This window comes from Magallana gigas, chromosome 8 (assembly GCF_963853765.1).
Source record: "Magallana gigas chromosome 8, xbMagGiga1.1, whole genome shotgun sequence".
Lineage (NCBI taxonomy): Eukaryota > Metazoa > Mollusca > Bivalvia > Ostreida > Ostreidae > Magallana > Magallana gigas.
Genome location: NC_088860.1, coordinates 24,108,029 through 24,128,836, shown reverse-complemented (window position 1 = coordinate 24,128,836; position 20,808 = coordinate 24,108,029). Strand labels below are relative to the sequence as shown.

The 20,808-nt window shown below is 34.0% G+C and overlaps 2 protein-coding genes across 2 annotated transcripts in view; one reads left to right on the top strand and one right to left on the bottom strand.

Moving 5' to 3' along the window:
• Positions 1-921: 921 nt before the first annotated feature.
• LOC105340395 (uncharacterized) lies at positions 922-3,907 on the bottom strand. Its single transcript, XM_066069218.1, has 3 exons — positions 3,533-3,907; positions 3,081-3,189; positions 922-2,785 (listed from the first exon to the last, which is right to left on the bottom strand). The coding sequence occupies exons 1-3, from the start codon at positions 3,821-3,823 to the stop codon at positions 1,614-1,616; spliced, it is 1,572 nt and encodes a 523-aa protein (XP_065925290.1). The 5' UTR covers positions 3,824-3,907; the 3' UTR covers positions 922-1,613.
• Positions 3,908-8,476: 4,569 nt separating this feature from the next.
• LOC105340913 (kinase non-catalytic C-lobe domain-containing protein 1) overlaps positions 8,477-20,808 on the top strand; it is a 29,327-nt gene continuing 16,995 nt past the window's right edge. The window contains exons 1-2 of the mRNA XM_034472989.2: positions 8,477-8,719; positions 14,121-14,503. Coding sequence (XP_034328880.2) covers positions 14,203-14,503 — 301 coding nt within the window. The 5' untranslated portion in view covers positions 8,477-8,719; positions 14,121-14,202. The remainder of the gene's footprint in view (positions 8,720-14,120; positions 14,504-20,808) is intronic.

Genomic DNA, 20,808 nt, shown 5'->3' with positions numbered 1-20,808 from the left:
AGTCAGTCAGGACTTATTGTTAATCCAAAATACCCTCATCTAGGTTGTAGTCCTGATGGTATTGTTACATTACCAACTGGTGAGATTGGTCTGCTAGAAATTAAATGTCCAGCATCAGACAGATGGCGAATCCTTTCACCAGCTGAATGTGGACTTGATTCTGAATTTTGTTGTTCATTTGATGAAAATCAAAATTTAAAACTAAAAACAAACCATAATTATTATTTTCAGGTACAAGGTCAAATGGCAATTTGTAATAAACAATGGTGTGATTTTGTAATATGGACACTGAAGCCACCACTCTCTGTAGAAAGAATATATTTTGATGAATCATTCTGGTTGAAATGTTTAAATAGACTGAATGATTTTTATCTGAAAAGCATGCTTCCAGAACTATTCACACAGAGGTTGTTAAGGTCTCTGAAATAAATTGCAACATGGATCTTCAGTCCCCTTTGCTCAGTTGTTTTATTATCATAGGCGTCGGAACCGGGGGGCTAGGAGGGCTTAGGCCCCCTCCCCCCCCCCCCCACCCTTTTGCAAAGTTAGACCTAACCATTAGGCAAATAGCAAAAAAGAAGGTTCACCCCCTCCCCCCACTTTTTGTCGCTGCAAACATAATTGTTCCTAAATTTACTTTAAAAAGATTCAAATATTCAACCCCCCCCCCGGAATAGGAATTTCACGATTAGGGGAAAAAAAATTTTTGGTAGTAAGAATTATTTTGGAACTCTAGGTATCCCCGCCACCATGGATTAGCAATGTCATGATTTTGGGAATTAGGTTTTTTTTTTTTTTTTTTTTTTTTTTTGCTTGTCAAGATTTCTGAGGATTAGTCTAGCCCCCCCCCCCCTTTAATTTGCCTCCGACGCCAGTGTTTATACATTTTTAGAACTTAAAATGGATAGCAGTTCAGGTATTCTATTCCTTTATTGCAGAAGGAATAACAAGTTGATATACATGTAATGTTAAAAAAACTTCATTTTTTCATTTTGTGAAACTTAATGCCAATTATACAGAATGGAAAAATCAATGCTACACAATTCTTTTGATTTCAACCATACAACAATTGTACTAAACCAATTACAACAATTGTACAAAATATTTGAATGAGAATTGTTTTCATATGTGCAAAAATCCTTATCTATAAATTAAGATATACAAATACATGTACCTGTCAATGAATTAATATTACCTTGATGACAAACAATTCATTGGCAGAATATGATTTGGCAGAATATGAATATGATTTGATACATACGTACATTAATATTTTCATGGTGGTCATTGCTTTTAAGCCTATAACTCTATGTCCTGCTGTTGTCATACATTAAATGTATAAAAATTCAGAAGTATTGTTTTATATATATATAAATATAATTAGAAGATTTTAAATATGTTTTGCAAAAAGTATGAGTTCTTAGTACTCAATATGTGTGCATGCACTTCTTTATAATGAGACTGAATTTATGCACATGCAATTAAAAAATATGAAAATCTCATCAAATAACTATAGCTATATATATTGGAAGCAGACATTGAACAAGTTATAGGAATATTTTTTTCTATCATAAGAACCTTAAATTGTATGCAAGCACATTTTCACTATTTAGCTATGAAGCAATGTCATATTCTGGAACAGTACACAAAGGGGGAAGGAGATTTGTCAAAGCAACACAAATTTTCCAAATTTTAGAACACTGAGATGCCATACTTAACTGCATCACACCTTCAAAAATATGAAAGTTCTTAATTCTTTCCATTTGTCTTTCAACATGTATTCTAAGATGTGCTATTTCACGAGTCAGTAAGACATCACTTCTGGACATTTGTGTATTTTTTTTCTTGAAAGGGGGAATAATAAGATGAATACCCTTTGGCGTAGTTAGATCTGAAATGATGAAACCCTTATCTGCCATGATAGCATCGCCAACTTCACACAAATCTAAAATTCCGCAATTCTTTGTTAATTGTTTGTCACTTATACTTCCCCCCCAAAGGTCTGAAACAAATGTTGTAACACCTGCTGGGCTGATGCCTATGAGTCCTTTAAATGTCATATGGGATTTATAATCACTGTAGAGTAATGACTTGTTAGCAAGAGAACTAGGTGTTTGCACAAAAACTTCAGTACAGTCTAATATGACTCTGCAGTTACTAAATTTTCCCTTAAATGAACATGGCATGGTGGCATATATTGTTTCTTTGGATGGCCACATTATCAAAGGCTGCAACTGAACAAACAAAAAATCAATCCATAAATTAAAAATATTGCTGCAAGTTGAAACACTAACATTAAACCTGTCTGATAAATCCTCTAGGAGTAATCCCAGCCGTAGTCTCATGAGAACAAGAAAAAACTCGTCAATAATCCTTAGTCTTCTTGGTCGTCCTTGATTTGAAGATGAAATCCCTACACGTGTTGTACTTTCGAGTGCATTATCCTTTATCTCATCAAACACAGCATTAAATGTCTCTTTGTTAGGAATACCTGTGTAGAATAAAATTTTGGAGTCATCCTGTTCTACATCTTCAAAGGTGAACACAGGTCTAGAAACTTGAATCCCTTTATCAATGAAAAGCTTTCCATCAGTCTGTGTTTCTGCAGAGGAGGAAACACACTTTTTCATGGCCATGCTGTTAAAAAAGGATTCATCAGTCTGTGTTGATGAATCTACAGTTAACAAAATAGTCTGAGTTTCCTTATTTTTTGGAACTTCACCAGCACATGTTGTCCAGTCTTTATGATAGTCGTGCATATTTAGGGAATCCTTTAACGGGTCATCTGAAATTCAAATTATATAAACTGCATATCAGTAAGGGATTCAAACTCATGACTTATAGATTTATAATTATAATGTAACGCATTGCGCTACACTGTTGGGTAAAATTTTCAGAAAAGAAAAAATTTTAAAATCATGCATGCAATTATTGTTTTTTTTCTGATAAGAATTGCATCACAATATGGAGCTGTCCCATACCACCTTGAAATACATTATAAAAAATATGTAGCAAATTTTTAAGTTTCTCATTAAATTTATATCAGTTATATTAAGTAATAGTCACAAATTATGTAGAACCTGTTTGTTCAAGGCTATCCTGGTTATCCTCACTCTCAGGAAGCTGATTGTCCTGCACACCTGGCTCATGAGAAAAGGGAACAGCTGGGGCATTTGTGGTTGAGGGTGCCTGGATTGCAAAGTAATGTTGCTCTTGACTAATTCAAATGTTTGCTCTATCTCTGAACCCACCCCCCTTTAACACATTAATTTACATACACAAAAACACTCAATGATAGTTAATAAATAAGATACATTCAAAAAATAAATAAACAATGACAAAAACTTTTAAACATAATTGAGGAATATTACTAAATTATTGAAGCATAACAACTTCCAACATTATCATTCAAACACTAAACTCAAAATCATTCATTACATACGTTATCTTACAAGATATGCTGGATTTACCCCCCCCCCCCCCCCCCCTCCCCACGAATGTGAATCAAACATGTTTTATCGTTTATACTAACCGAAGTTTTGAACACCTTGTTCGGAAATATCGACGGCAAAGGATGGGTTGCAGAGGGGCCGCTACCATTCACGAAATGTGAAGAACACACGTACGAATTCTTGGTGTAGGTGAAGTCCTTGCGCACTAACCTTGCTCGCTGCAGCCATATTCTACGTTTATCTGCATCGCTTGGAAATCTGTGGAGACTGACGACTTGCCCCTCTACGGTTTTCCCCCTATAATTACTACATATACAACAATACTTTCTTGAGCGGTATCCCGAAGCAGAACTTTTCGTTCGTACGTCCATTTTGACAGTTGTCAAGAACGCCCGCGGAAGTAGACGTATATTTTAACGCATGCGCAGTTTTACAATAGGAGAGTTCCAATTAGGGGAAATAACTCACGTTCTTGAAATGGGGAATAAATTCCTGTCATAGCTGATGACAATGTTGCAAAAACTCATATGATACTGTAGATATTTTTTTAACGAAACACACAGATGATGGAGAAACATGAATTTTATTTTATGAATTATATTTTTGCTTCAAAAATCGTATTTAAACACGTGTTATTTTCGGCACATTTTGATTTATATTCAAAATAATTTTTCTGTTTTGAAAGGGAAATGAACATCCGTGCAATGCACACACCAACCATGCACGTAGTTTTTTTTCTGGAGGGGGGGGGGGGGGTCCGGTTGATAATTTTGCTCTCCCTCACCCCCGGGGTGGGGAGGGGGGGATGTGCTGCGTCTATCATTGGTACTTTTACCATCAGATTAGATGCGCACATGCAAGTTCTTTTAATTAAGCGTTATATTTTCCTTAAATTTATTCTACCAACAAAAAAATTAAGCATTTTGGATACATATTTAAAAAATGTAGCTGCTGTAATTTAATTACACGTACTTGCGGTCACATGCAGAGAAATAAACATCTATAAAAAGACAACTATAAAGACACATGATATAGTAATTTTGGCAAAATGAAACATAAATCTCCAAAAATGCGAAATTTATAATTCGTTGGGGGGGGGGGGGGGGGGGTTAGGAATTGTGGTGTACGGGTAAGTATAACAAATAGCATCGTCGGAAACCCACGGCCAGTCTCGCGTAAGAGTATGTGAGACTGGCCGTGGGTTTCTGACGAATAAAACAAATAGGCCTTATCACAACTTTTTACTGCGTACACAATGTCTTTTCAGCATTTGTACATATGTATCTATATTCTGACAAAAATATTAACAAATGGAGAATTTAACGGAGAAGGGGTGGGGGTGGGGGGGGGGGGTGGTAAAAATTTCAACGTCTCATCATAAAGTTTCTCGGATTCGCAGAGCATCATATTTCTACCCCGTTTTTTTTTTTAATATTTGTTTTGTTTAAAAAAGATATTAAAGCACTTTTGTCCGCGTAGTTACGTCCACTGGTGAACATTGTACTTATACAGTACTATATTGCCACAATAAGGTTCGTTCTTGAATTTACACCATCTCTCTTCCTCTGAGGATGAATATTGAAAAAAGAAGAAATTTAACATGTTGGTGCCATCAGTCATTTGGTTGTTCGGGTTTTACTATAGGTGGCCAAACGCCTGTATTTTGCGTACAAAACAGGAGTAATTTTTGTTCCTTTCGGGTAAAGATTTTCTGAGGAAAACTCGCATCATGTTAACCCGCCTTCCTGAGTACTGCACAGGCGCTTGTATCGTACAATAGGCCTATTAAGTAATAACTGTGGTACTCTGGCATAATCACAGGAGTCCGAGTTTTATTAATAATGCAGCTAAAGTAAAAAATTAACACACCTCCAAAACTAGTAGAGGATTCATTATTTTTATTTTTGCTCTATTAGACCCTTTTGATAATGATACGATATTGTTTACTCCAAGCTTCGTACATAAACTTTTTTTGAAAATTCTAGATGTTGTGCAATTATTGTGGTCATAAATGTGCAGTCTTTAAAAAAACTGATAAAAGGAAAATCAAATGCATCCATATGATCTTTTATTTCGTAAAATTGAACAACGCCCTATTTCAATACCAAAGATGATCATTTTTATTAGGATTGGTATTGTATTATTTATTACTTAGAACCATATGGTTCATAGGTTTAAGGTTCATAGGTTTAGCTAAGCAACTACAATCATGTACATCAAAATCATTTTAAGGGGCAGGGGTGGTTATTGAAACTTGATTATGTACATTTTAAACTTATTATGCATTGTGCATCTCCATACAATTCTTTTTGAATTCAGAAACCTTGCTTAAAATATATATTCAATATTGTAGCCAGTTCGATTTTCAGTGTAAATAGAAACATATTGTGTGCAACAGGCTTAGCCTGAATTATAGCTGCATATGGTAAAGCAATTAAATATATTGATTGAAACCTTTGCCAAATGATAAGTAATCAGTACCTTCCCCCAACCCCCCTCCTCTAGGCAATAAATGTCTCACTTGTTAATTCTTTGTTGATTTCATCAAAGAAAATAAAAATCCTCTTTTTATATACAAAATGAATTCAAAATACATGTATGGATGATTACAAATTTTTTTTCCATTTCTCTAGTTGTTATTAGAGTTGCCTCCCTTTTGTCATTTGTTGGATGAGCAGATCAGGAATGAAAATGTGAAAATCAGATTGAAATAGTGAGACTTCATATTTGAATTAAAAAAAAAAAAATTACCGGTATATTTTGAGTGTTGATCATACACTTGAAGGATTATGTAGCAGTGATTGGTTGAGAGAAAAAGTATAGTATTTAATTTATAAGTATTATATAACTTTGATTCTAGTCTATAGTGTGTGGAATGATTGAATTTATAGGGAGGGTACAGACCTATATCAATCTAATTGGATATTTGCAGTTTTATGTATCTATACTACATAATTATATATTTAAAGGTTACCAGAGTCACTCAGGTGACCTTTTGCTATCTGTCCATCGTTGTACATTGTTCGTCGGTCGTAAACTTTTGAATATTCTTCTCTGGAACCACTGAACCAATTTCAACCAACTTAGCCATATAACATCTATGGGTAAAGGAGAGTAAAAATGACAATCATCTCCCCTGCCTCCCTAGGGCCTGAGGGATAGGGCTAAAACCATCAAAATTAATGCATTCTTTAAAAAATCTTCTTCTTTTCTCTTGGACATCAAGCAGTCAAACTGCTGGCATGATAGCATTGAGCTCTCTACCAAAATTGTGAAATTCATGGCCCTGGGGTCAGGTGTCCTGGCGCTAGGTTCGGGCTAATGATTATATAGTGGAAATGCATGTTTTCTTTAAAAATCTTTTCTTCTGCTCCTTGGTATTTAGCCAATGAACATACTTATATGTACATACTTATGATGAGGAAGAATGCCTCTTCCAAAATTATGAATTTCATGGCCCCTGGGTTAAGGTTCAGGTGTTAGGACAGGCTCTAATTATCATATAAAGAAAATGCATTAATTCTTCAAAAATCTTCTTCTCAGCCCCTGGATATTAAGCAGATGAACTAAGTACATAGTAATGATGATGAAGAATGCCTCTTCCAAAATTGTGAATTTCATGGCCCCTGGTTGAGGGGTTCTTATGCTATGGTGGGGCTCTAATGATTATATACTAGTGAAAATGCATTAATTCTGTGAAAATCTTCTCCCTTGCTCCTGAATATTAAGCAAAAGGTTTATAAGTACATAGTTATCATGAGGAAGAGTGCCTCTTTCAAAATTGTGAAGGTCATGGTCCCTTGGTCAGCTGTTCTGGTGTTATGGTGGGGCTATAAATAAATGCAGTGATACTTTGAAAGTCTTCTCCTCTGCTCCTTGGTATTAATCCAATGAACTAAATACATAGTTATAAGGAAACGTGCCTCCTCCAAAATTAAGAATTTTATGGCCCCTGGATCAGGGGTTTAGGGGTTCTAATGATTAATAGGGTAGGATGGTGTAAATTTGACGGAATATATATTTGTGCTTAATATTTGTTCAATTTTGTCACTGTATGTTATGCTACAATTTTGAAAGAATTTAGATTATTGGATGAAACACTCCCGGCAAATTAAAAATGATTTCATTAGCCATGTAATTATGATGCACATGAATATACATTGCAAAAGCCACACTGCAGTTACTCAGGTGACCGATAAGGCCCTTGGGCCTCTTGTTTATTTTAAGATTGATATTTTAATAAGGGGTTAATAGGGTATGGTTGAAGCTTCTTTTCTGCCACACTACAGTCTGACAGTGGAAATCATTGATATGCTCCTTATATTTTTAATTTCAGAAACATGGCAGGTGACCAAGATTTCCTCAGAAATAGAAAAACAGCCATAATATCCTTGAAATTATATCATTATTTTTTTATGTTATTTTATGCTTGAATTGAACTTAAATGATCATTAAGAAATGCTTCTAGGGATATTATATTGCATGCAATAATTTAATGTATTTATTTTATCCTCTTTTAAATTTTTCAATTGTATAGTACATTTATTGGGAAAAAATTAACAAATTCATGAAATGGAATTTTATTACAGTAATTCAATCTTGTGTAGCAAGGTTAATGGATATACCTATAAAATTTCTGAATAGGAATATTCATTACAAAATGTTATTTAATACAAATAGGTTCTGTGTTGTTATCTTTTAATTTAATTATTTACTTTCAGAAGCACACAATACAAGCATGGAGGTGGTATCTTATTGACATAAGCTTAGGGCATTAGTCTGAAATAAATTGCACAATGAAGTGGAGAATGTGTAAGTAAGTAAAATACCCAATAGGTTTTGTTGATGATTTGTAAATGGCTTTCCCTGCCCGTAATGCCAATTTGAATTGTCGATCTATCAGCTGCCTTCCAAATCATATTCGCCAAAGACATTTAAATCTTGCCATGACTTGCATTCACATAAGCGTGTACTGAACAGGTAAAAGCCTTTTTTTATTTTATTCAATTCAGCCCAGTAGTGTGTGCTACGTTTAAAGTATTTTAAACCCAGGATATGCCCTTCCACTAATTATGACTACCTGTTCCACATAAACACCGGGTATATCCTAAACTTGGACGGCTGTCAACTTACGACATACGGGTAATTATTTTGGAAGGGTTCTATGTATAGGACGACGTTTTACGTGAAGTTTGTAAGCATTCTTCAGACTGCTGTTTCTTTGTAGTGAAATCTCTTACTTGGATTAATAAGCGAAAACTCCGCAGGTAAATGGGAACAAAATTTTCTATCACTCCATCTTTTGATTATCTGCTAAGATTTGATCCCCGTGTATTATTAATGTAATTAAGAAGGCTAGCTATCTTTTCCTTTAGGGGAACCATGTTACTGGACATGGGAATTTGATAGGTAATCAATATTTCATAGAGTTGATTGTATTCGGCATAACACTTTTGTTACCTAGCTCGGCTGTATTTGTCTGTGCCATCGTTTGAATGGATTCTGCTGAGCATTGGTTCTGCTTGAAGATATTCTCCAATGGAGAATATATTTTTTTTTTATTATGGTGTGTAAAGTTTTCCAGCTGATTGCAGCTATTGTTTGTGAGGATTTATAACCCATTTGTGTACCTGTGTTTTTTAATTGATTGTCCCTCTGAAGAGGAATGAAATTGATTCATTAAGTGTAATTATTTTTAATTATGTCTGTACTGGAAGGTGTGTAAATCAGCATGTCTCCATTTAAAAGCAAAATTTCTGTTTGAACAGGTTGGGTAACACAACAAAACTCTTGGTATAATGTTTTCCCATTGAATTTCAAACCTGTCAATAGGTAAACTCAAGTAATCCTTTAAATATTGAGGGATGTTTTGAATAATTTAAGGCAGAACAATAACAATAACCCCCATCCCCAGCGGATTCAAGAAAAAAAATGCTAACTCTGAGGATCACCCCCATTGTAACTTAAGTACCCAGTTTGCTGAATCCAAGGTAAATCTTCTGAACAAATGTGGCCATGCTCTGTAAGAAAACACAAGATAGATTTGTCAATATAAGTAAATTCCTGGTGTTTCAGTCACTTTAAAGGCCTGTCGTTATCTTGGGGGACTGTCTGAACACATGGACCTCTATCTGGCATTATGCCTTTTATTTTTACGCAGGGTAATGGTTAGAACACTGTCTGACAGTGTTGGTGTTGATTATGGGGGTATTATCACTCCTGTATGTGTCACTTTCTGTTCCTTTAGATAGTTAATCTCATAAATGACAATTTTCAGAGATAAATATATATAACTTATTAACTAATCCTCAGATATTTTTCATTATATGATAGAACTTCAGGTATTTTGAGTCAGTGGTGTATGTCTTACTTTCTATTTCATTTCTAATATATTAATTGTACTGCAAAAGATTAATTTATGGCTTTATTCCATTCCTTCACATAGCCTATAAATGCAATCTATGCTTCTAAGATGTTGGTTTTTTCCTGGTAATTTTCATGGAAAAAAGTCACAGTTTTGAGATAAATTTCATATTTTGGACATTGTCTTTATTAATATATAATGTTTTCGGTTAATTTATATCTTACTTTGATGAAAATTTCATTTTGTGGATGATCACAGCAGAAAATGTTTTTTTTTTTTTTTTTTATCCATGACCCTAGATCTGTCTATTTTTTTGGTAATTAAACTTCAAGAGAATTTTTTTGTTATGGTTTTATTACCTCTTTAGGTTTTGTTGAATTATTTTATATTATATTTTTTTTCTGTAATTAAACTTCAAGAGAATTTTTTTTTATGGTTTTATTACCTCTTTAGGTGTTGTTGAATAATTTGTACCTCTTAAAATCCTGGACCGATTTAATTGTTTGATTTCTGATTCATTGCATTAATGATGGATTGTGAAGTGTGTGTTCAAAGTGTTCTGAACAAAAACCTGTATATGTAATTGCATACACATAGCTACTTGAAACTTTTTGATGAAGCTAGATTTATTTCTGAAGACAGATTGAAGGTTATCAATCACTACCTGGAAATCTCACTTTAGAGTTTGAATATCGAAGATAAAAAACATGTAAAATCAGTTGAGTTCTATTATAATGCATGTATCCTATGCTTGACCTGAAATGAGTTGTTTATCTATAAGAGGGATGTATATTATGATACCTGTAGACAAAAATCTTTATACCTATTAATTAATTCAGTCTAGCAATGATTTAGTAAGGCAAGTTTGATGTAAATGTTGTTTTGGTCAATATATGTGTAAGTAATGTATACTCATGTCCGTCTTTTCCAATCCGTCAAGCAAATAAATAAACACATACATAGCTGGACATTCTGACTCACAGACTGAATGACCTGAAGAAATTCATAAGATACAAGGGGTTGTTTGTTAGTGTAATGACAGGCTTCATTACACATGGATTGTGTATTCACTGTACAGAATGCTGACCAGGTGATTCAGCATCTTGTGAGATTCTTCTAGCTTGGCACTTTTTCTTTAATATTAAGAATAGCATTGGAATCGCATAATTTTGATGCATTAGAATTCTTATTGGTGGGAAGATTGTTGTTAAAATGGATACACATGTGTATGTTGTTAATTATGCTGAGACATGGGTGAACACATATCAATTATATGATATGATATATCTTATAGGTAAATTAGTCAGCAGGTGACTATTTTTGTGAATTACATGTATTTTCTTCAATTCTCTTCTATTAAGCATAATTTATCCTTATATGCATAATACCTATTTCACATCATTTTGAAAAGCTGGACTAGAAATAATACTCATATTTATGAAAATGATTTTAGAGAATAGATTTCTGTAGAATAAATGCTTTTCTAGTTGAATGTTATGTAATTACTCTTAGCTAGGTGGCTTTAAATCAAGATATGTTCATTTAATATAAGATGTACTGGTATCAAGCTTTGAAAAGAACTTCAATTAGATTTGACTGCATGGTGAAAATATCATGACGACATGCAATAAATGTTAATATCTTTTATGGCAGGACTTTGAAATCGTCCAACAATTAACTTTTTATCAGAAATGGCAGGGAGTCATCTAACAACAAGGGTTTTCAGATAGATATGGCATGGAAATGCACTTTGTATGAATAATTGACGTACATGTATTGCAGGATATATAACAGCCTATATAAAAAGCCCCTTGCATCACTTAGCTACTAGGTACCCAATGAGGGACTAGCATAAAACATGAGAACCTTACTGACAAATGATATATATCTCTATCAGTCCAAGTAGTACTTGAGAATGGTGTGATTGGAACGTTAGTACCAAAGCTGAAGGTACTCTAGCAGTGGAGACGAAGTTACCCGAGCACTTGTCACGAGGGTTATCTCTTGATCGCTGCGCTCCTCTCGTGATGAAGTAGGCTTGTATGGGACTCTCTCTCACATCAATGAGTCTGATATAATGTTGCATTGTTCTCATTGTTGAACATACAGATAGTCAACAAAGGTGTTTATGGGAGGGTCAAGTTAAGGTACTCTGTGCACATTATGTAATTTTTTTCGGTGTTGTAACTCCAGGTTATTTTTTGGCATCGTAATTTCAAGTGATATGACTCTGACAATCTGCTGTTAAAGTACTTTAAGTTTTCTTGAGATTTCTCTCGGTCATACTCCTTACTGGGAATAGGTAGAAGCTGAGGGAGGGGGTTGGGGATTGAAATGTTGGATATCATTTGAAATATTCATAAAAGGAAATCATACCCCTGAAGAATATACGGTAGTTGTCTCTAGAAATTCACTACTGTACTAAAAAATTTAGAGGTCTGGCATTTTGATGTATTTATTTAGCAAATAGGGTGACATTTACACTCCATTGTGATGTTTGGTATTATGTGTTTGTTTTGGATGTTTATTTGAACATCAGTCCTTTTTGACAATTTGCACTGTAAATGATATACATGCTATGTACTCTTAGGAATTATTGTACCAAAATACAAGAATACAACACTTTATATATTATCATATACATGTGAAATGTGTTTAACAATTAAAACATTGGACTGAACATGTACCTTTAGAGAACAAATTCAGAAATAGTTTTTGAATTAGTGTGTCATAAACCAAATGGATGGAGATTGCCAAATTTAGGTATTTAGTACAATGCACAAGCACCTTGGTTGACTGTGGACAAATTCTGACCAGGATTATTTCTTGCTGTGTGATTTGGCACCGTAATGGAGTGAAGTTGGTGCAAACTGGATTGACTTATCAAAGTAGATTTTCTGGCGTGTCATGGTTTAATCTTGTTTTTAAACATGAGAATCTTTGACATTGTAGAATAACATAACCTATTCTTGGTTGCTTTGATTATATTAGGGTGAAGCAAGGCTGTAGTATGTTTCAGTACAGTATCATACTCTTGTATACAAAGTTTTGAATGTATTGCAATTACCTTGTCAGGTAAACAGTTGGGAATAGCTACCCCCAGAGATACTACTAAATATAGGGAAATATTTGCCCCCGTTTTATTTTCGCTCCTTTTACCCTTGTTGTCAGCGGGCGAATTTAAGACTGGGCGAATCCCAAAGTCTCAAATTATTTTAGAGTAGTGATTTTTAATTAATAACAATGTAAGCAGTTGTCTGTAAACATTTTCATTCAATCTGTTGACCCCTCGTCCCCTTTTGAGTATAACATGGTCATTGAGCAATGGTATGTCTTGATGTCATTATTTCCCCTAGAAAATTAGGAGACATCTTGGGGACAGTGTGTTGTCATTGTGTACTTGACAATGCAAAGAACCTGCTTGTTGTGAAAAGATTATCACCAATCAGGGTTCGGCAAGGCTGCGGTATGTTTCAGGACAGTATCTCTTGTGTACTAAGTCGGGAATACACAATTGCCTTGTCAGGTAAACAGTTGGGGATATAGCTACCCCGAGAGATATACTTTTACGGTCAATTAACATCAGTTTGACATAAATGCGGTGCTTTTCTACAGCAGTGAATTACCAGGCGTTACTGATATGACTCCAACAATGTACATGTTTTTATGAGGAGGAATCGTAGTGGAAGTCTTTTCATCCTTATAGTATGCCTTGTCATAAATTTTAATTCTGCAGGCTTTTAGTTGCATGTTGATAATGGGATTTAACTTTCCATAGGAGATATTTGAAGCACAAAAGATTGCATTTCAATTTCTATTTCAGCTAGAAATTGGTTTTGATATTGGAAGTGCCCGGATATTTTGTTTGACTTGGTGAAGATTAAGTGATAGGTATATATTTGTCAGGTAGATGGATTGCAGAGATCTCTTTTCTTTAGAGTCCAAACAACTTTGTGGAAGATTAAGTTTCTAACTTCTGTGTGTTTTGAAAATGAACATTTGTTTAAAAGCTATTCACAAAATGTTTTATTTTCGTTTAAAAGAGTTTTGTAAAGAGTAAGGATACACAATAAGCACTTACTATGTGCACTTTAAAAAGCTCGATTTAACATTTTCTCTTAACTCCTTAAGAGAATTCTATTTACAGTACTATTATTACTTGAGAGGACTGTTTCTACCTTAAGGTTACACACGGATCTGCGCGGCTGCCCAAAAACCTGTAATACTCTTTAAACCACTGTAATCTGTTGTTATTTAATTGGCAAGTTTTTCTCATATGTTTTTTTGGGGTATGATTTTTTTAGGTGTGACAAAACAGTGAGGATGTCGTTCTGTCATGTGAGGAATGGATAGACACAGTCTGGATTCAGGACCGCCAGCCTCACTATGGATGTGATGGAGGAGGAGGAGGAATACACCCCCCAGGAATACAGGGACTATCTGGATGAGGAAGAGGAAGAGTTGCCTCCCCTGAATGAGGGGGATGAAGCGATAAGTCTGTATGACATCTTGGTGGAGCGAGATAAGTCCCTGACAGAGGAGGAGTTATGGGCCCTCTGTCGCGAGTGCTGCCTTGTTCTGGAAGTGGTCAACAACTCGCCGGAGATGTTTCAGACCCTGTGTGTGACTCCGGACACAGTGGCCTTTGATGGAGCTGGGAATGTGTGCTTTCTGGATCTGGATAGAGGTTTGTGTACTTTGTATAAAAATAATTATGTAAATGTCTATGTCTGTTTCCTTTTATTCCTGATCGAAACATTTTCCCTCTTGTGTAAGCGTATATTGTGTATCCTGTTTATTTACATGAATATACTTCAACTTCTTGTTGCCCCTTTAGGGTCTTTGATTGATTATTGAAAGTTTAATTAAACATAAACCCCACCCTATTCCACCCCCTCCCCCCCCCCCCCTGAAAAAAAAGATTAACTAAAAAAAAAAGAAAAAAAAACCTTATCCTACCTGAATGTGGAAAGAGGTTTGTAAATGTCTCAACACAAACCCCACCCCACCCTATCCCATCCCCCACACATGCTTATATAAACTTTCCTTTTGACCCTTAAATTTTTGTTCTTTCTAGAAGTCTTAGAGGATTGGTCAGTGTACCATAGGTTTGCCTGTCAAAGCATTGGTCACTGGTCACTGAATGGGGTGGTGGTGTTAGTTTGGTCTGATATGATAATGCTATCGATGCCTCCTACAGGGCCTCTTAGTTCCCCAAACAGAGCAGGCAGCCCCTCATTGTCCGGAGTTGTTTACGGACATTTATATAGTGACTAGTTTACACGCTGTGTTCATCAATCAGAATTAAGTTGTATAGATCCATTCTTGTTCCAGATAAGATTTTTAAATGTAGACTCATTGTTATCAGATTGCTAAAAGGTTCTGAGGACCCCACAAAATGTTAAATAGTAAGCTCAAATCAGTCTCAAGTGCTTCAAAGACTATGTAGGGGATTATGGAAAGAGAACTGTACTCATTTGCATTGCCAAACACAATGTTCATATTTACAAATTTGATATTTTAGAGGTCATGTCAATATCCAGGCAAGGCTGATATTCGATTATCAAATTATATATTTTTTGGTCCCCTCTAGAGATGATGTTTTAAAATATCCAAAGCTGGTACTTACTTTTTTTCATCAGTATGCAATATTTTATCTCATGCATGTTGTGCTCCGTGGTCTTGTAATCAATATATGATTAACTCTAGTGTAGACATTTCACCTCAAAGCCTATGATTTGGGTAACATACTTGTGAAATTACAGTGCAGTGTTTTTTGTAGAATTAAAAAAGAAAGTATCTTTGGTATTGTAACTTAATATCTATAATGTTAAAATGATGACAACTGATGAGTATTTTGAATTTTCAATTATGCTCAGACTTTTGGGTATAAATTATATCAAATTATCTTCCTGCAAATTCTAGGATTGGCTGAATTTTCCCTTGGATTATCAATTGCATTTCCCATAGAAAAGCAGTGAAAGATCAGGAATTCTGGTTCTGATTTTCTTTGGTTAGAGGGTCCTTCTGAAAATAATGGTATATTGAACTGAATTGTACGCAAATGTCTCTGAACTTAATTGTCTCTGCAGGTATTTCTGTTTTAATGGCAGGTGACATTGATTTTGGTTTTATGTCAGTGTGACTCACGCATAGCCTTTACACCATGTTCAAGATCATTTCTCATTATGTATCTAATATATATCATCTTGTCTCATGTAGTCATGATGTATGTAAAATATATCATGTCTCATGATGTATTTAAAAGATATCATCATTTCTCATTTTGTATCTAAAATATATCATGTCTCATGATATATATCTGGAAATATATCATCATGTCTCATGATGTATCTAAAATATATCATCATGTCTCATGATGAATCTAAAATATATCATCATGTCTCATTATATATCTAAAATATATCTTAAGTCACTTACTTCATACCACTAGCACTAAACATACATGCATACTCATTTGAAACGTGAGTTACTCGCATAACCTACCGAAACAATCTCATGTTATACTTAAAGGAAACATGAATTTGTAATTATTTTCTTTAGGAGCATACAAGTGAAGTTCATGTATTGTACAGTGAGATTATTTCACAAACATATGTTGTTCATATTTCAAGCAATTCAAGTTTGAATAAAGAAAGAGAAGAGAATGAAAGTTTTTTGGGTCTATATGTTTTTGAAATAAAGTTTTACAATCTCTACTCAAGAGAGGCATATATTTCACACTGGCATTTCAGAGAATGAGATTAAAGTATCCGCTTAATTGAAAATTCCTGTAGAATTTCAGATTTAGGGAACAGTCATTTAATTATTTTCTATTCTTCGACAAATAGCAAATTCTCATTTAAGGAATTTTCAGAATCGTCCAAAGTAAACACCTTGTCAGATATCCCGATTAAAAGACCAAGTCAAAAACATATTATTCAAATGAACCTTCAGAAAAAATCACTATTGATATTTATATATCGGAAATTAAATTCTAAGGGTGACGCGTTGTATATTTAATGTGTTCCGTTTGATGAAAAATAGTATAGAGTCTGTTTAAATAGACCTTGCCTTAATCATTGAAGTCCGTCCTAAGTGATAAATTGTAACTTGATAGATAGGTCTTGAAGTGCCTTTAGCTTTGTTTATTACACAGAAATACTTGTGAAACGGGACCAAGAAATGAACTTACATGTAAATTGTATCTTTTTCCAACTTAACCTTTTGAATTCAAAATCGTTTGTTTACACAAGTTTTTATTTCAAAAGCAATTGACAGCTAAAATGAAAAGGGGAAGATCAGAATTAGATATAAGTTATTTAGTCAACATGCTCTGCTATATACAAAAAGACACCTGTTTTCCAAATCGTGCTAAAAACCTAGTAACTTTTAGCTTAAGTGCTCAATTTTACACAAACACATTTTAGGCACAATGGTAAATATATAATCTTACATCAATTTCCAATGAACATGTACAGTACTGTAGCACTAGTGTGAAGATTATATATGGTTGTCTAACAAATTTCGGGCTTTAATTGTCAATTTTAACACTAAACAATTTCATGTCATGTCTAGGTATCTTAGTTAATCAGATGTTTCCTGTTCATATACTTTGTCTGTTGGCTTAAGGATCTTGATTTGGTTGTTGTATAGTCTTGGAACACGTAATGTAAGGTTGCAAAAATTGCATAGCAGACAAGTTTTTTTTTAACAAAGATATAATCATTATGGCATTCATTGATTTATCAACAATATATTTCCAATACTAAACACATTCGATTAATTGTTAACTACCAGAGTACCTTGAAACATGGAAGAAATTTGATCAAATAGACAGAGACATATATAACGTCCCTGAAATAGATAACAATGCTTAACTTATCCCCATAAAAAAATCAATGATTCCAGAAGTCAACTGACCAAGTTTTAAGATAAGACTTCTCTTGAAAAGTCTTTTGCAAAGTTACACATGGGGTATCTTGGTTTTGTCAGACTCTGAGGGCCATTAATTATTAATGTTATTCAAGAAAGAATTCAATGATGCTGGCAAAAATATGCTAAATATGCAAATGTTTAAAAATGTACTGGGTTCATCTTTAAAAAAAAATTTACAATTGTGTAGAAGTCCACATTGTCTTGCATGACTCGGTATCATTTGGTTTGGCATCTGAGATATTCCTGCAGAATAATGGTTTGTGTAGCAAACAAAAGCAAGATGAGTGTAATGTCTATAAATAATTCATGGAAATTCTTAATGGATGTTATATCTACCAACCAGTGTAGCATGTCATTGTTTATAGACCTAATTTTACCCAGTTATGCATGGGCGACTCTTTTGCAAGTATATTATATTCATTTTTTTCCCCTCACATATATCAGTAAATAAAAGCCAGCCAATTAAAAAAAAACCATTTTTATAACAACTAAATACTTGATAACTCATTTTGATCTAAGTATATGTTAATGTTTGCCGCCCAGTCTCTGTTTAATCCATTATGTGCATGCATGCAGATTCAGTAGTTCGTCCAATGCCCAAATTCATATTTTACATGTAACGTTACATATTTTCCTCACTTACTAAGTATTTGACCCAAATATGCATGTAAAGAAGCAGTTAATATGATGACAAATGTTTTTCACCCAGTCCATTCAAGCATGACAATTAATTCAGTTCTTTTCAGTAATTATTAAACCCTCCATATTTGGATTAATGATTCTGTTATTGTGTGCGTGAAATCTGATAAAGAATGCCTGATGACTGTAAAATTATTTTATTGTTGATTTTAATCGCCTGAAAATTAGGCCATTGCATTGATTGCCTACGCGAGATAGGACTGGTTGGGAAGCTTATTAAATGCTTCTGTTGTCGAAGTGACTTACAAAACTATATATAAATGTTGAGAAATATCAAGCAATTTTAGACTGGTGAATTTTGACAAGAGAAATCAGTAGCAAGTTGTTGTAAAATTTCATAAGTATATAAAGGCTATTTTATTTCATGGCAATGATGAACTTTATGTTGTATTAAATGTTGATAAGATCCCAATGCATAGACAATGGCTGTTGAGCATCAAGAATCAGCCTCTGTCTGTTGTCATGCCTTGACAGTGCAGGATCAGGTATATGAGAATCTTGTCAGAACTTGGATCTTTGCTAATGCAGTAATAAAATCGCAGTGCATTCAAATGATAATGATTGATATAAACCTTATGGCAAAAATATGAACGAAAATGATAATGTCACAAGACAAGCCAGATAATGCAGAAAACATTGAGACATTAATGGTGACCTCAAGCAAAAATGCATGCAATCAATGTTAAAAAGTTTTTGAGAAATGCAGGGAAACAATTGAGTTAATTTATTTTGATTTTGGATTGTTTTTGTGTGTGCACCCTCTCCCTACCCCCCCCCCCCCTTTATTGGTCTTATTAGGGTCCAAAATTTAAAAAAATCAATTTTTGTAATAAATATTGGTCAAGTTTTAATTGGTCTTTGTTAAAATGAAAAAAAGTTTCTTTTTCATTAAACAGAAAAATGGTGCCAAAAATATTTAATTCTGTTTATGATATATATTATAATATAATATATAGCACATATATACATGTGATATTTTTTAAAAGGTTTCATTTATCATAATTGTTTCTAATTGTAAATATTGATTTTAGTGCCACAACCAAAATTTTTGAAACAGAGTTATCTTTCTTGAAATGAATGTATGTGATATGAAAGAATTAAAGTGGTATGGGACACATCCATATTTTGACATACTGATACTCCCTATCGAAATCGAGAATAAAATCAAGCATAATTTTGTGTAAAATTTTTCTCTAATAAATGTTACCTTACGGCAAAGTGCAATTGGTTAAACGGGGAGCATTAACTACGAAACTGTATTAAGTAATGAGTTCAAATTTTGCTGGGCCTTTCCAAAATGTTAAATCTGGGGTTTTTTCCCCCAAATATTGTAAAATTTGAAAATTGTATAACGGTGATAGTATTTTGATTGTAAATAATGTACTTTTATCCCCAGTAATATTGACAGATGTACCTTACCACCTTAATGTATGATTATGAGGTGCAGGTCTTTAGTTTTGATTTCTTTACTAGCTGTAAATTTGAAATTTTTCACTTGTTTAACAACAGTGTGCAAGTACTTTAGTTGATAAATCAGATATGAGGTAGCATATCAGGTTTTCCTTCTTTTCTTGATTCACAATATGGGTGGCGTCAGCTCTGTACAGATATCGCCTTCATTTAGAAAGACATTTTGCCCGAAAAGAACACAGGTACAATGTAAAGAGTTCATGCGAATATGAAGATCGGGAGGATTTTCCTTAAGTCTGTCTATTCAGATTCAAATTGAATATATCTTTGAAAGTTTTGTTTAAAAACTTTTGTCCATTGTTGGGCCAGTTAATACAGACTCTTTTTACCTCGCGTTTACACGAACAGAAGGGGGTCAACGTAGATCTATCTTTTCATGTAGATCCTGGCACGCCTCCATGCAAAATGGAAAAATAAAAGGTTTTTTTGTTTTATTATAAGAGAATGCGTATTAAACAGTAGGGGTGAAATTGTGGAGCGTCTTTGTTTGGAGGCACTGGTGTGAGGATAGGACAATATTGGTATATCCTTTAAGCTGATTGTAGTCGTCTATAGATATCACTCGCAGTATGACCCAAACTATATGTTTTTGTACACCTGACTGGTATATATATACCTGATTATTAAACGTTGTACCAAAACAACCGTTAGTTGTGAAAACTTTGGTAAAGGATTTCTGACATAAGACTCACTTACAAAGGTAATTATTTGGGCAATTTTGTTCTAGCAGAGTGCCTCTACTTATGTACCATATAGTTCACTTGAAAGATTCACATATTGATTTCTTGCAAATTGAAATGTTTTTGTTTTAAGTCTGCAATGCCGTAAATACTGCAATATCTAATGACCTTTGATGAGAACTCTAATTTTTCATTGGAGGTCTGT

Bases quoted from the DNA above. Each gene is read 5' to 3' on its own strand.
- LOC105340395 (XM_066069218.1), bottom strand. From the start codon at position 3,823: ATGGACGTACGAACGAAAAGTTCTGCTTCGGGATACCGCTCAAGAAAG. The intron at 3,190-3,532 runs GTTAGTATAAAC...TTTGCAATCCAG, and splicing joins ACAAGGTGTTCAAAACTTCG to GCACCCTCAACCACAAATGC. The intron at 2,786-3,080 runs GTTCTACATAAT...TTTGAATTTCAG, and splicing joins GGATAGCCTTGAACAAACAG to ATGACCCGTTAAAGGATTCC.